The sequence below is a fragment of the Ahaetulla prasina genome, chromosome 5 (genome assembly GCF_028640845.1).
Source record: "Ahaetulla prasina isolate Xishuangbanna chromosome 5, ASM2864084v1, whole genome shotgun sequence".
In the NCBI taxonomy this organism is placed as follows: Eukaryota; Metazoa; Chordata; class Lepidosauria; order Squamata; family Colubridae; genus Ahaetulla; species Ahaetulla prasina.
The window spans coordinates 66,749,686-66,766,599 of record NC_080543.1 but is presented as its reverse complement, the minus strand read 5'-3'; the positions used below and the strand labels follow the sequence as shown (position 1 = coordinate 66,766,599).

At 41.6% G+C, this 16,914-nt stretch overlaps 1 protein-coding gene across 6 annotated transcripts in view; it reads right to left on the bottom strand.

Moving 5' to 3' along the window:
• RPGR (retinitis pigmentosa GTPase regulator) overlaps nucleotides 1-16,914 on the bottom strand; it is a 139,565-nt gene that overhangs the window by 8,256 nt on the left and 114,395 nt on the right. For 3 of the 6 annotated variants that reach the window (XM_058186586.1, XM_058186587.1, XM_058186585.1), the window contains one exon: nucleotides 8,155-15,188. The exons of the other annotated variants lie outside the window; for them this stretch is intronic. In XM_058186586.1, the coding sequence (XP_058042569.1) occupies nucleotides 13,383-15,188 (1,806 nt within the window). In that variant the 3' untranslated portion in view covers nucleotides 8,155-13,382. The remainder of the gene's footprint in view (nucleotides 1-8,154; nucleotides 15,189-16,914) is intronic. 6 annotated transcript variants of the gene reach the window in all.

Sequence of the window (16,914 nt, the reverse complement as noted above, 5' to 3'; positions counted from 1 at the left end):
TCTCTTCATGCATTGAAGTTTCACCATGAGAGCGAGGTGACTAATGGTGGAAAAATAAGCAAGGGCTGGAAGGGTGGGGGGGAGGAGTGGGAGAGGAAGGAAGAGGGTAAGGGAAGGAGGAAGGGGGTGGGGGAGAAGGAGAGGGAGGAGAAGGATAATTCAATTGAACTAATTTCTTGCAAACTTAGTGGGAACTATAATCATAATATATACTTTCATTTATCAATACTGTATATATGATAGGACTTCAGTCTGACCAAACTTATTGAAATAGTTTTAAAGATCTCTATGAAAAAAAATCTTAAAATTATAAAAATTCCAACAAACTTTGCACTAATAAAAATGTCTTGTTGGAAGACATGAGTTTGTCATAGTTAAGTCCCGCCCTTGTTGCTAGGGGCTTCCAGTTTTTGACTCAGTCCTTCAGACCAAACGGACATGTGCAAAGCAACCTCTTCACTTTACCTGGCTTTAATATCTGGACTTTCTTTAATTACCTCCCTTCGGATCATCTGTTGTGTGAGTGACAAGCTGCAATCACCTTGGTGGTTTTTGCGTTTTTTTCCTAGACGTTCTTAGGTCTGTCCTGGGATCAGGGCTTCCCAGCTCCCTAATAATTCATGCTACAGGGCCCTGTTGAACATCTAGATTCTGGGGCTGTGGAGGAGTTTTAAGCTCCCGAGAGCTGCTGTGCTAAATCGTGGGGCTCCACGATTTATGCTGACTGAGCGCTGTGGGTGCTTTTGCGTTCCATAGAAGGGCTGGTCGGGCGGACATTTTATCACAAAAGGATTCAGAGTGCCGCCCAAAAGAACTTTGAACTGCAAGGGTTTCGCGCTGTCTTTGATCTGCCGTTTTTTCGGCCCTCGTCACTTCTCGCTTGGACTACTGCAATGCTCTCTACATGGGGCTCCCCTTGAGGAGCACCCGGAGGCTCCAGTTGGTCCAGAATGCAGCTGTGCGGGTGATAGAGGGAGCCACTCGTGGCTCTCATATAACACCTATCTTGCGCAGACTGCACTGGCTGCCTGTGGTCTTCTGGGTGCACTTCAAGGTGCTGGTTACCACCTTTAAAGCGCTCCATGGCTTAGGACCGGGATATCTTCAGGACCGCCTTCTGTTACCACATGCCTCCCACTGACCGGTGCGCTCCCATAGAGAGGGTCTCCTCAGGGTGCTGTCAGCCAGTGTCGGCTGGCGACCCCCAGGGGGAGAGCCTTCTCTGTGGGGGCACCTACCCTCTGGAACGAGCTTCCCCCAGGACTTCGACAACTTCCTGACCTCTGGACCTTTCGCCGCGAGCTGAAGACGTATTTATTCTTCCGAGCAGGACTGGCATAAAATGGATTTTTTAAATTGGATTTTAAATGGTGTTTTGTATTATATTTTGTATTTTATGATTTAATTTATAGGCCATATCGAATAAGTTTTTTAAATAGTGATTTTATTGTATTGTATTGTACTGTATTTTATTTGGCTGTTCACCGCCCTGAGTCCTTCGGGAGAAGGGTGGTATAAAAATTAAAATATTATTATTATTATTATTATTATTATTAACATCAGCCCAGCGCTCTCCCGGTCTGAAGCTGCGACTGGAATTTCTGCCTGAAATATTGGCTGTGTGTCAGTAGCTCCGCGCTCCATATTTGCTGAAGCCGCCGCTGGTGGGATCGTCCCAGGAGTCTAGCGCTCCAAATAATGGCCACAGACAAGACTTTTACAGCCTGTGGCCATTTTGGATTTGAAAAGCGCACCTTGGAGTTCGCACCCAATTTTGATTCACAAGCTGTCACTTGTGCCGAATGTCTTCAGGCTGACCACTTGCCCCTGTGCCTGGCACTGCTGCTTCTGCTGACCTAAAGGGCTGTTGAATCTGGCTTCAAGGAGCTTTTTGTCTTATTCCTTATTGCTTCTGTTCCTTTGGATTGCATTTGTGGTCTATTGCCTTTGCAACAGCTCCACTAAGTGGCCAAACTAGCTTGTCTTTTAGACAGTTATTACCAGTTCTGCCTTGGATTTCAGTGAGCTGCACCTATCCTGCCGCCTCAGTTTGTTGTTCGACCATTATTATTGGACATACTTATTAATTCTTAATTGCTTAATTAATTAAAAAAAGGAATCATACCTAAACTCCTGGTTTGGGTTCCAACCCACTTCTGATTCTCAGTGGCAGTAGGTTTTTCCTCTGCATGCAATTATGCCAAAGGCTTTGGCAAAATCTAAACATGGCCGAAAAGTCGGATCCGAAGGACAAGCTGCTTCAGCTACAGGTGGCTCTGGCATAGGTGGCTCTCAGGCAGGCAGCACGGGGACCAGCATACAGCTTCTACGGCTTCAGCTTCCCATCACAAGCCCCAGGGCCATATTAAGTCCTGTAGCTGAGATGAGAGGCACAGACACCAGGCCTTGCAGAAAATCTGCAATAAGGCCAGTAAGCAAATGCCTCTAGGGGCAGTTCCTGAAGGTTCCTTGAGTTCAAACCTCCAGCAGGTTTCTCAAACTTGTTTCTTTGCAGTGGCCCCTGATCAGATCTTGCTTAGAGACTGCCCAGAATCAATTCCCACAGCCAACTTGTGGGGGCCAGTCTTGTCTCTTGCTCCTCCTCCAGCAGTTTTTTTTTGTTTACATTTATATCCCGCCCTTCTCCGAAGACTCAGGGTGGCTTACAGTGTATAAGGCAATAGTCTCATTCTATTTGTATATTTTTTACAAAGTCAACTTATTGCCCCCCCAACAATCTGGGTCCTCATTTTACCTACCTTATAAAGGATGGAAGGCTGAGTCAACCTTGGGCCGGGCTTGAACCTGCAGTAATTGCAGGCTCTGTGTTCTAATAACAGGCTTCTTAACAGCCTGAGCTATCACGGCCCAGTTGAGGTTACACCTACACCAGCAGGTGAGGTTACGCCTCCTATCGATCGGAACCTGGAACGTTCTTCTACTATGTTGGCGGATGTTGCCCTTCTGCCTAATTTCCAACAGATTCTTCCAATGGCCATTCAACTTGCAGCCGCATACTAGCAGCCCACCAAGGAGACTTCCTTGATGTCCATCTCTTCTGCCTCTTCAGTTTGTGATGCTCAGGAGGATGTTTTATCCTGTCCTGATTCGGTATCCCTGGCTCCCTCTCACTGTAGTCACCAGTCTCTTCTAGATGAGGTTGAGCATCGGGACCTGGATCTGTTTGACGATGAGGGCATCGCTCCGGAACAACCGGCCTTCACTGGCCTTTTTCCACCAGCCATATTTAAGTCCTTGCTCTATAAGGCATCCAATGCTGCATCGACCTGCGGGGGATGTTCCTTCGTCCTCCAGTGAGCCATTGAACCCTCTGTTTTTGGAACCGATCAAGCCGGTTGATGCTGTCCCTGTGACTCGCTTATTCCTGGATGTGATACAACGGCAGTGGGCATTACCTGGAGTGGCCCCATTACCATCTTCTTCTGATAAGCGCTTTTTTAATGTGGCGCCGGATATGGCAACTTTGCTTCAGGTTCCAACAGTCAATACACCTATTGCTGCCTTACTGCCAAATACAGCCATGGAAGATTCTTCCTACATCTCAGCGCAAGTCCGAAGGTCGTTTTTCTCCCTTTTCTCGTAGACTTCCCATTTGGGGATCTGACTGTTCCCAGGGGTCCTTTGGGCCTAGGCAGAGGGCACACCTGGACAGGCCTCCTCGGGGTAGAAGCCTTTCTGTTAAATGGCCCTTTCGAGGGGGGAGGAGGTCGTTCTTTCTGCCGCCAACATTGATTGCATGTCCAACACTTCCATCGGCGGTAGTTTAGCTCTCTTTGCTGACCGGTGGGATACCCTTACATTGGATGCTTGGATCAGGGATACTATAAGATCTGGTTCATCCCTTGAATTTTTCTCCACCCCTCCGAGATTTTTTATTACTTGTCCTGTCTTGAAAAATCAAACCAAACGGGTCCTCGTGGATTTGGCTGTGCAGCATCTTCTGGAAATCAGAGCAATTCAGAAGGTGCCTGAGGATCAGGCAGGGCAGGGGTTTTATTCCCTCTTATTTCTTGTTCCCAAATCCTTGGGCAGGTGGAGACCTATTCTGGACCTTAAAAGACTGAACCAATGTTATGTACAAATGGAGTCCTTCCAGTCTATTTTGGCAGGCATCAGGGAGGGCGATCTCCTCACCTCTATTGACTTTACTGAAGCATATTTACACATCCCTATATTTCCTCCTCATCATAGGTTTCTTAGGTTTTGTTATACCGGTAATCATTACCAGTACCGTGTGTTACCTTTTGGTCTTTCTTCTGCTCCCCCCTTTACTAAGGTGCTTGCTGCTTTAGCAGCTAGTCTTAGGGCTGTCCCCATCTGGGTCCAATGTTACTTGGATGACATTTTAATTCAGTCCTCTTCGAGGCAACATTCCATCCATGATCTCCAAGTAACTATTTCTTGTCTAAAGGAGCACGGTTTTTCCATTAACATGGAGAAAAGTCACTTGACCCCTTCAACCTGATTGCTCCATCTTGGGGCTGTAATAGATTCCCTGGAGGGGAATTCCCTGTATTTGTCTCAGGAGCAGCAGGCCAGTATTCGAGAACTAGCTGTTAAGGTTCAACGTGAATGCAAGGTCCCTTTGGCGCTGCTATCAACGCTCCTAGGCAAAATGGTTTCAGCCATTCATGTCACCCCATGGGCCCGTCTATGTGCTCGAGATCTTCAGTGGTTTCTTTTGCCTTTTCAGAAGGCGGGGAAAGGCACCTCTTCAACCAAGGTCCAAGTCCTCCCCTAAGTCAGCATGTCCCTCACCTGGTGGAGGTCGCCAGCCATATCCAAGGGGCGGATGTTCTTCGACTCTCATCGCCTGGTGCTAACGACGGAGGCCAGCCTCATCAGTTGAGGAGCACACATCCAGTCCCACATTGCTCAAGACACTTGGTCAAGCCGCGACTGTCAAAAGAACATCAATTGGCTGGAGCTACTGGCAGTGCACTTGTTGTGGTCCATCAGCAGTTTACGGAGCTGGCAATGGAGTGGACAGCGATGAGGCTGAGGTGAGGCCAGGGCCATCGGGAAGTGAGGTGCGGACTCTAGAGCCTCCAGAAACTGATAGTAGTGAGGCAGAGGAACAAGAGGAGCCTATTCCTAATGCACGCATGAGAACAGTTGCCAGAAGGCAAGAGCAGCTCAAGCAGAGAGGACAACTCGGGAGTAAGGGCAAAAGATGATTGGCCCCTCCCATAAGGCTTAAAACAGACCAGCACCGGCATTTGAGCTTTGCCGGAAAACAATGTTGTAGCTGCGTCTTCTGCTTTGTATACATCTTTGTTTTTGTAGCTTCTGGACATTTGCTAGGAAAGGCCTTTGGCAGTTTGCCTAATTGGACTAAGGTTTGTGAGATAACTGAGGAATTTGTGTTGGGAGGCATTTGTTTTACTTTGAGTTGAACAACGCTGGGAATGAAGTTATTCCCAGCTGTTCGAATAGTTTGTTTTTCCATGGATTAAGTTTATTACTACCTAATTGGGCATGGGTCACAACAGTACTTGGCTCTGCGGCGTTTTCAACATGTCGTCACAAACAACCCTGTGTTGGTACTGACAGACAATGTGGCTACGAAAGCGCACATCAACTGCCAAGGTGGCACAAGATCAGGCGGTCTGATATTGGAAGCCAAGAGACTAGGCCTCTGGGCAGAGCGGCATCTACTTTCCTTGACGGCGGAGCACATCCCTGGGGAATCCAATGTGCAGGCGGACTGGTTGAGCTGGACAGTCATCGATCATGAGGAATGGCGCCTGTACCCATCCCTCTTCCGGGACCTGACGGACCACTTTGGTCTACCGGAGGTCTATTTGTTTGCTACCCCAAAGAATGTGCAACTCGCTCACTTTTATACCCAGTTTCTGGCTTCTCATCAGAGGGGACGGATGCCCTTCACAGCACATGGCCACGGGGGTTCCTGTATGCGTTTCCGCCTCTGCCGCTCATTCCGAGAGTGGTCTGGAAACTTCTGGAAGAGCGTGCAGAGATCATTCTCTTCGCACCTCATTGGCTCCACCGGCCTTGGTTTGCGTACCTCACAGCCTTATCGGTCGCTCCGCCTCATGATGTGTTGTCACTCAGCCAGGGGGCGTTGGTCCACCCCGACCCACAGTGGCTCCAATTGACCACTTGGCAATTGAGCGGCGCACTCTGAATGGGGAAAACTTCTCCTCCAAGGTCATCAGGACCATCCAGGCTTTGTGCAGTCCTTCAAAGGAGTGCATTTATTCTGCTACTTGGAGGGCCTATTGTACTTGGGGGGATCGGGTTGGGGTGTCCCCTCTCCAGGCCTCGATTCCCCAAATCCTTGAATTTCTACAGGATGGATTAGATAATGGGCTCTCGCCAAACACCATTAGACAGGTGGCAGCACTTTCAATTATTCTGGCTTGCGGGCTGTTCACTTCATTATCGCAGCAGCCTACAATTCGGAGGTTCATGAAGGGTGCCACTAATTTGTGTCCCCCTGTTCTGCATAGATATCCCACATGGGATCTGCCCATTGTCCTGAATTCCCTCACAGGTCCCCCGTATGAGCCCTTGCGCACTACCAGCCTTCGGCTGTTGACTTGTAAAGTCGCCTTTTTGGTAGCCATTACCTCTGCTAGACTTATTTTGGAGATTGCTGCTCTCTCCATACATAGTGATCTCTGTGTATCTCACGCAGATCGGGTGGTTCTTCGTCTTGACCCTTCCTTCATCCCTAAGATTAATACTCCCTTTCAGCGGACGCAAGAATTAATCCTGCCTGATTTTTGTCCTACTAGAGCCACCCACTAGAGCGTCGTTGGCATACTCTGGATGTTCGGAGAGCCCTCCATATTTACCTTAAGAGAACCGCTGACTTGTGACAGACAGAGTCGTTGTTTATATCTTTTATTCCAGTCTCTTTAGGTACCAAAGTGACTCCCTCTACTATTGGCAGGTGGATTCGCCAAATGATTGCCAAGGCATATGAACTACATGCCTTTCCACGACCACCTCATCTGATGGCTCATTCTACCCACAGCGCAGCCACATCGATGGCTTGGGCTACGCAAGCATCCTTGGCTGAAATTTGCAGGACAGCGACATAGACTTCCACTTCCCCTTTTATTAAGCACTATAAGTTGGACAAATTTGCATCCGCAGAGGCAGCACTTGATCAGCGAGTGCTACAAAGGGTTCATGAGACTGGGGAACCATCGAACCAGACTGCACCCACCCGTACTTAGGGACATTAGGCTTTGGTATGTCCCAGGCCTGGCTGCTGTCTCCACCACTATGGAGAAGGGGCGTTGGTCTTACCCGAGATGCACTTTCTCGTTGGGTGGAGACAGCAGCCAGCCCCACCCTTTCCCAGTCTGGTCTTCCTCTCTAACTGTTTTTCTGTTTTTCCACAGAAGAAGAATCTGCTTCTTCATCTTCGCCAAAAGCTGGAAGCCCCTAGCAACAAGGGTGGGACTTAACAACTATGACAGACTCAGTCCTCCAATCTGAACGGATGAGTACAACCTATGCCTGACTGCTGTCTCCACCCAACGAGAAGGTGCGTCTCAGGTAAGACCAACACCCCTTCTACTTCTGAATACACCTGTTTTCCCAAATCAGTTATAACTGCATTGTGTCATTTTTCCAGTATTTTGCTAAAAGACATTAATTAACATGAAGAAATATTTTAATTGATAAGTAACCTTTGCTGAACAGGTGCAGCTTAGTTGCAATATATAAAGAAAAATTATCCCAGCTGTTTATCTGCTAGAGAATGACAAAATAACTACTATCAAAAGTTCTAAGTCAATGGACAGTGTATCTTCACACACACCCACGCCCAGGGAGCATCAAATCTTTGTCCTCAATTAATTGTAAAAAGGCATTTTTTTAGTTTTTTTTTAAATCATCTTCTCAAATTTTAATTACATTTCCAGATTCCATAATCCTGGAAAATTAGAAATATGTTCATTCTATACATAAGAATGAGTATTTAAACTAATCAACTAATTCAATTTCCCCCCCTTTTTTGTTATTGAACAATTTAAATCCAATTATACTGAATCACATTTTTTTTCAAAAAGGAGAGGATAGAATATTTGATAAAAGGTAAGAGAAGGATATGGGAAAATATACTTAGTTCACATTAGATTGGAGGAATTTAGTTACCTTCTGACATGCCAGCAACTGGAGAGGTCTCAATTTTTCCCACAGCAAACATCTCAAGTTGATCCATTAATGATGCAGGTAATGATCTTCCCTAGAATATTTCTTTAATTTAAGCATAAACTCAAAATCTCTCCTGCCCATTCAAACATTTTCAATTCAGGATAGTTTTCTGTTCCTTGCAACAGATGGTTTATATGAAACCTTACTCAAGTTACTTGATTTGATTTCCATTTTGCCAAATGACAAAAGTCAAGATTATATATTAATTATAACAAACAGAAGGGTAATTTAAATACCATGATCTATTTTAGACATGAATATTTATTTATTTATTTATTTATTTATTTATTTATTTATTTATTGAATTTTTATACCGCCCTTCTCCCGAAGGACTCAGGGCGGTGTACAGCCAGAGATAAAATACAAAGTATATACAATTAAAAACAAATTAAGACCTAGCAAAATTACAAAACGGCTAATGATTAAAATTAAATTTAAAATATTTAAAAATATTAATAAAACCCCAATTTAAAATCAAAATTATTATGCCATATTAATATGATAGTATCTTAAATTTAATAAAGTTCCACTTTTATTTCTTGTACTAACAAACAAAATAAAATTTGGGGCCTACTGATTGCTCATACTATGCCTTATGCATGAGCTGAAACTCAAAAGTTATTTAAAGATGTAATTATTTCTTTTATGCAGAAGAGACTCTGGTTTGAATGCAGATCAGAGCTTTCTTTGCTATTTTATTATTAGCAATTCTTACAAAATATTGAGAAAATGGAGGATTGTGGCCAACATTCCTTATTTCATACAGCAAATGTGATTGTGCCTTAATATAAAAAGTCATTTAACTATAATTCTGCCATCAAAACTGACAACAGCCAGAGTATAGAAAAACTGAAAGAAATAGCGCAAGATTGGAAGGTATGGAAAGATCTGGTGCATAGAATCGCCAAGAGTCAGACTCGGCTGAATGGATAACATCATCACTATCAACTATAATGCAAAAGGCACCAGTGCTACAATCTATGCAAAAGCTCTATATCACAAAGGTAGAAAAATTATAAATATAAAATGGTGTACATCTTAGAAACATTTCTAGTTATTACATTACAACATGGTAAACTGAACATTTTCTAAGAGTACTAATAAAAACAAAACAGGGATACTTGTTTTCTTTATAGTAATTTCAATTTATAATCAAATATTCATAATACTGAAATACAGATATACTACTTTGTTTGGACCACTTCCAGTCACTTAAAAATACTCAGCAATTTATAAGTTACGGGAGTAATGCATCATAAAGTGACTTATCTTAATAGCAGTTTGGCCATATAAACTCATAACAATTGTCAAAGCTGTATTTTATAAAATAACATTTGTATTGCTAAACTGACACATTCATTAAAACATAGCCTCAATTTGAAATTGAGAATATGCAAAATGAAGGTGCCAATTTCAACAGTGGCCCAAAGTTTACTTGTGCAATCTGCCTGTGCATTTTGTCTTTTCTGACTGCATAGTATGATGCAAGGGAGGGAAAACAATCTAGTCTCCTACCTACTGTATTTTGTTACATCTGATCATTTTATTTCTAGTATCAGATTATCCAATGGAAGATATCTGTAAAAAGTAGGGTTTCAATCTCTTTGCACGTGAGTAGGATAAACAGCTACAAAGCTACCATATCATTTCTAACGTTGTTCCCATGTGCTGAACAGTAAAAAGAACCCAGTAAGATAACAAAGTATATCCAACCATTTTTACCACAGTCATAAGTCAAGTCACTGTGGTCATAACCAAGTCATAAGTGCGAATCCAGCTTAACCAATGGCAAATTATAAACACATGACCAAGGGGTACTGCAAATGTTTGTAAATGGGAGCTGGCTGCCAAGTGTCCAAATTGTGACCATGTGACCACAGGAAGAGGGTGGCAGTCATAAGTTTGAATTCAGCCCATAACAGACTTTTTCATAGGCTGTTGTTAATTCATTGTTAAATGAGTGGCTGTAAATTGAGGGCTACCTGTAGTGTAGTTTTATTGTTTAGAATCATAGAACACAAAGTTTGGAAAGAACTATGGAAATTATCTCATCCAACCACTGCCCAGAACACAATTCCATTACTGCATCATGACCAACAGATGACTCTCCAGACTCTGTTTAAATACTTCGATTGAAAGAGAAGGTCCATCCCCATCTCATTCCTTTGCCAAACAGTATTTGCTGTTGCAGTTTTTCTTGATATCTAAACAAACTTTACTTTTTTTATAATTTAAATCTATTTTTTTCTTATCCAACATTATGTGACAAGTTTTCTACATGACACTTTCAGATACATGAAATCAGCTGTCACATCTCCCTACAGCCTCTGGTAAACATATAAACATATCTAACTTCTCCAACCATTCCTTCTAGATAAGGGATGTCATTGGATTGATAAGGATTTCATTGAGGGCCACATCACGGTTGTGGTTGACCTTGAGAGGCTGGGGTGGGTGTGCCCTGTTTGACGTCGTTCACATTGAGGGGCACCTGTGGCGGCCCGGGTGGGGCTGGGGGGGATCTATTATCTCCAGCATGCACCTGCGGGTGGGGTGGGGACAGCCCCTCGCTGGCTCCAGGGTGGCCCCACAGATCTAAGGCTGACTGCATTCTGGCCTGGATGGCCACCACCAAGTTTTAGATCAGCTCCCGGCCAGCCTGGGCCAGGACCAAGGCACCAGAGGATGGTCCTTTGCTGTTTCCAGGGTAGCCCCACGGGCCAGAGCTAACCACATTGTGGGCCGGATCTGTTCTAAATGTTTCTTTTTAGCCTTATCAGTTTGGTTAATTTCCTGTTTATAATATATCCACTTTATCAATGTCATTCTTAAAATATTCTACCCAGATTATTCTTGTTTCACTCACTCTGACAAATACAGAACAACTAGAGGAATGATGGCGTTTCTTGATTGTATTACTACTTGTTTTCTTTCATAGAGGTTTTCGCCACAGTCTTAAGATACTAATGCAATCTTTGATGAAAGATATGTTTTAAGTATTTTATATTTATTAATCTTAGTATTTTACTGTATGTATCAGTCTGAAATTGTGAAAGCAATGTTAAAATGTGTATATTCCATATTTTCCCCTAATTTAATTGTTTTGCTGTTACACAAACCTAAAATGAACTGAAATTGTGCTGTTGAGGAATAATTAGGGGTTGAGCATCAAGAAGGAAATTGAGAATGGAGATTTTCATATACTTTCTATTTTTCTTTTATACTCATATCTAAATTCCACATTACAAATGTCAAATCCTTAGCAGACACTTTTTAAAATAAATTTTCAGGTAAAACCAAAATGAAATTTATTACAGCCATTTATGTATACAAAAACAACAATTATTAAAGCATGTCATAATTGTCATAAGGCACATCAAATACATTGATTATATTGTTTTTAACAGTATTATTTTACAAAGTTTTAACATTAATCTGTATGTTTATTGAATGCAAACATACAAAGGTGTATAAATAATATTAAATGGTAACCCAAATCTAAAGGATACCCTCCCCAACCTGGTGCTCTCCAGTGTATTAGGTTACTAAAACAACTCCCATAAATCAAGAGTATATTGGATTAGTATTGGATGTGAATTATGTAGATTAACTGGCAAAATTTAAGGGCCGTAATAGCTCAGGCTGTAAGGAGCCTGTTATTAGAACCCAGCAGCCTGCAATTACTGCAGGTTCAAGGTGCTGGTGACAATCTTTAAAGCGCTCCATGGCATAGGGCCGGGCTATTTACGGGACCGCCTACTGCTACCAAATACCTCTCACCGACCCGTGCGCTCTCACAGAGAGGGACTCCTCAGGGTGCCGTCAGCTAGGCAGTGCCGTCTGGCGACACCCAGGGGAAGGGCCTTCTCTGTGGGGGCTCCCACCCTCTGGAACGAACTCCCTCCAGGACTTCGCCAACTTCCGGACCTCTGAACCTTTCGTCGCGAGCTTAAAACACACTTATTTATCTGCGTGGGACTGGATTAGATTTTAAAGTTATGGGTTTTAAGGGGTTTTTATTATTTATACTATTTTAAATTTGGGGCAATAGAATAAGTTTTTTAATTGTTTTTTAATCTGTATTTATATGTATTTTAACTGCCTGTGAACCGCCCTGAGTCCTTAGGGAGATAGGGCGGTATATAAATTTGAAAAATAAAATAAAATAAAAAAATAAGCGCGGCCCAAGGTTGACTCAGCCTTCCATCCTTTATAAGGTAGGTAAAATGAGGACCCAGATTGTTGGGGGGGGGGCAATAAGTTGACTTTGTAAATATACAAATACAATGAGACTATTGCCTTATACACTGTAAGCCGCCCTGAGTCTTCGGAGAAGGGCGGGATATAAATGTAAAAAAAATAAAATAAAAAAATTTATGCTACTCCTGTCCCTCACACTGCTGAGTGTAAAACAGTTGGAGGCACCAACATGGGAAGGCTGCATTAGGGCATAATGGCAATGAATGCAGTTGGTCAAATGCTTCAGGAAAGTATACAGAGAGGACACATTAGAAAGAGCACCAAGAGATCTGGTTCAATACAGACTTGTTACTACTACACTACATCATCTTACTATTTTATGATGAAATGGAGATAAGAAGCAGTACTTTATAAGTTTATGCTAGACATGTTAATTTGTATGACAGGTCAGGTTTAAAAATAATAATATGATATGGAATCATACTTCAAAAAAGGGAAGTTAATATTTTATGAAGAATTCTGGCTCTAATGATCAAGGAGATTTGGTGAGATTTATCCTATGTAGATGGAAAGAAACTCGCGTTCTAGATGTTTAAGAGTAGATTCAAGGGATGAGGGTTTTTTAATCAATTTCATATATATATATTGTGTGTCTCTGTGTGTGTGTATGTCTACACATACATTCATTAATGCAGGTATTGTATATAGACATTATACTATAGCTTTCTGAAAAAGACCTTCATGTAAAAATTATTTCTAGTCTCCAGGATTACTTAAGCGTCAAGTAATGTGGTAAAACATTGTTCCAAAACTCATGTGTGTGTTGAAATCCATTCACTGCTTGTTTCAGTGATCTTTTTTCTTTAATGTTTTTTATTTTGCTGCTTGTATTTTGATTTCTCCTTTTATTATTTTCTTTATGTTTTTGACCTCTGGGGCTTTTGCCTACTTTTTCTTCCTTTTCACGCTCAACAATTTTTTTCTCCTCCTCCTCCCCCTCCTCCCCCTCCTTCTCCTCTTCTTTCTCTTCCTCCTCCTCCTCCTCTTTCTCCTCTTCTACTTTCTGTTCCTCCTCTTCCTCCTCCTCCTCTTTTTCTCTTCTTCCTCCTCCATCCCCTCAAGTTCCTCCCCTCCCACTCCTCTTTTGCCTCCTCTTCTTCGTCCTCCAACTCCTCATTCTCGTCCTCTTCCTTTTCTTCTTTCTCCTCTTCTTCTTTCTCTTCCTCCTCCTCTTCTTCAGTTGCTTTTTCCTCTTCTTTCTCCTCCTCCTCTTCCTCTTCTTTCTCTTCCTCCTGCTCCTTCTTCTCACTTTGTTCTTCTTCCCCTTCGTAAATATCTGGGTCATTTTGTTCTTCTTCATTGTCTCCCTCTTCCTCATCTTCTTTCTCCTCTTCACATCCCACACTTTCTTCATCTACTTCTCTTTCAATTTCTCCCTCTTGCTTTTCTTGTCCTTCCTCTCTTTCAGTCTCTTCCTGATCCTGTTCTTCAGGTTTCTCTTCTTCTGTGCTGTTATCCTTTATCACCATAGCATCACCACTTTCCTCTCCATCTTCACATTCCTCATAATTTTGCTTATTGTCCTTTTCTACTTCTCCATCTTTTCTGTTTTCTTTCTCATCTTCCATTTCTTCATTATCCTTTTCCTTCTCCAATTTTTTCATTTTGTCCTTAATTTGGTCATTCTTGATGTTAGGATTTTTTTCCTTTTCTGGCTCATATATGTCTGTTTCCTCTATCTCTTGCAGTTTATTATCTGTGTCATCTTTCTTTTGTCTTATCTGAAAGTTCTCCTGTTCCTTCAGATTCTGCTCATTTTCTGTTTCAGGTTGTAATTCATGATTTTCACTTTCTCTTTCATCATACTTGGTGTCTATCATAGCATCCACGATGCCTTCAACTGCTTCATTTTCAATTTCCTGTTCTTCAGATTTTTCTTCGCTGTCACTTTCTTTTTCTTGTACGCTATCTCCCCTTTCAGCCTCTTCCACACTTACTTCATCTTCTTCATTGGCTTGGTCATTTTTTGGACTTTCTTCTTGGGTATCCTTCTCCGATGTATTATCCATATTTTTCTTTTCATTTTGCATATTGTTAACATTTAATTTTTTCTTTTCTTTATAATCAAATTGATTGCTTTCCCATTTATTATTTCTGTCTTCTATCCTTGTTTCAGTAGTTGTCACATTTTCAAAATTAAATTGGTTTATCTCAAAAACATATGTTGCTGACTTATTCATCGTTTCCTGACTTAAGGAAGAGGGCATTCTTACTGCTATTTGTTCTGTAATTTTTTCTTTGTGATTATATTCTTTTTGTTTTTCACTATTGTTGTTATCTTGCATAATATATTGATCAGGTTTAGCTTCTACTTTATTTTTTTGATGGTCTTCATATTGTTTTTCTAGCTGATCATTACTAGAATGGCTGCATAGCACTTCTTGCTGAGTTGGCCCAGAATTTATTTTGTCAATATTTTTCTTTTTTGTCACTTTAAATTCTTCTTTTACACTTTGTTGAATATCATAGTTTAATGAAATAATAGAAAGCTGTTCAGATATATTTCCTGAATACTTTTTATGAGGCTTAACTTTCTGCACAAAAGCATCATAGCTATTTTCTTTGGTACAGGAACTTTTTTCAAAACTTTTTGATGCCAAAGACTCCAAATGAGAAGATGATCTGCCAGACAAGCAATCCTGAAACTGGGTACGATCAGAGTCTTTCAACCCACCCTTACCATCAATTGTCAGTTTCATATTCTTATTTTTCTTCTACTCCATGTGAGAAGCAAGGAAAAAAAGAAAGAAAGAAAGAAAGAAAGAAGAGAATTAAGAACAAAGTAAGGGCAAATAAAAGGCATCAGAAGATGAAAATGGCAGACAATAAAAGAATGGAGAAGATACTTAAATATAGCAAAAGCAAAAAATTAAAACAGTAACACTAACATCTAAAAAGCATGAACCACTTTAGACACCCTTACGCTCTTTTCTCTGCTTCAGGTTCCTATGCTTTATAATAATAGGCTTCTGCATGTTAACGGAGTCAACATATTAGGGTAAATCAGATTATAGAAACTATAATGGAATGAAGAATTTCTTCATTCCTGGAAGCAAGATAAGTGCTTTTGTGCAAAAAGAAATATTTTTTTCACCAAATACCTTTAGTTTTATCATTATAATCCTCATGTCATATTAGATGGTTCTCAACTAATAACCAGAATTGAGACTGGAAGCTCAGTTGTTGTGCAAAATGGTTGTTAAGCAAATTACCCACCTGACTGCTTCATGAATGACTAAAAACTGGCACACTTGATCTCCTTAGTCATTAAATGGAGTAAAGGAGTTGCCTGCCAAGCTCAGCTCCCATCCATGCACAGAAGGAAATTGCTCTGGTGGGCTGCCAGCTGGGATCTTGATGATATGAGCTTCATTTCTCACTCCTACTAGAGTTCATCTCCCCTCCATGGATGGAAGAGAATTGTTTTGGTAGTCAGTCCACCAGATCTGTTCTCTTCCATGCACAGAGGGGAAACAAACTCCTGCAGGGTGGAGAAACAGTTCAGATAGAAGAACAGTTCAAGAACCTAGCTCTCTCCCTACAGCCCACTGGAAGAGTTTGTCTCCCTTCTGTGTGTGGAAAACTCCTTTGAAGGGCTGTCAAAATGGAGCTCAGATCTTTAGGATTTGACTTCTGTTTCTGCAGCCTAACAGTGGAATTCTTCTCCTCTAGACAGTGGCCCTTTTGCCTTCAGAGCTGCCTGCCAGGAGGGAATCTCATTTTCCATAGCAGATGGAAGCAGCTTGCAACCTGTTAAAACAGTCATAACTGGAGAACTACTTGTAAGTACGTTCCACACTTCTTTAAATTTGTTACATGAACTGGCCAGTGGCTCAGTGGCTAAGATGCTGAGCCTGTTGATCAGAAAGGTCAGCAGTTCAGCGGTTTGAATCCCTAGTATAGATCTCCTGCGTGAGCAGCGGGTTGGACTAAATGACCTCCAAGGCCCTTTCCAACTCTGTTAGTTATAAAATTCAGGATTATAAAACATTCCAATCTGCTTCTTTATTCTTCAGATTACATTTACATGATACAATTGCCAATTCTGATTTTCAGTTTTAAAATATACTTGTCTTATTTGTCAGCTACACTTATCTAGCATGCATGTATACAGTTTCTGCACAAAAGAACTTACTTTTATTGCATGTAAAGAATACGATTATTTTATTGAACTTAAAGCATGCAAATATTACTATTCAGCAATATTTTTTTTAATACGACACAGGTGGCTTCTAATAGTGGGAGAATTCCATGTTTGTAAGATAATCACTTAGATTATGACACTGATCTAGGATTTAAGATTTATAAAAATGTTATTAGTGTGTACATACTCTCCTCCCCATCCTCTGCCCCTATACAAAAGTACTTTCCATGAAACTAAGTAAAACAATACTTTGAGCAATAGGCAATTTAAAGTTTTAGCAGTACTAACTGGAAACA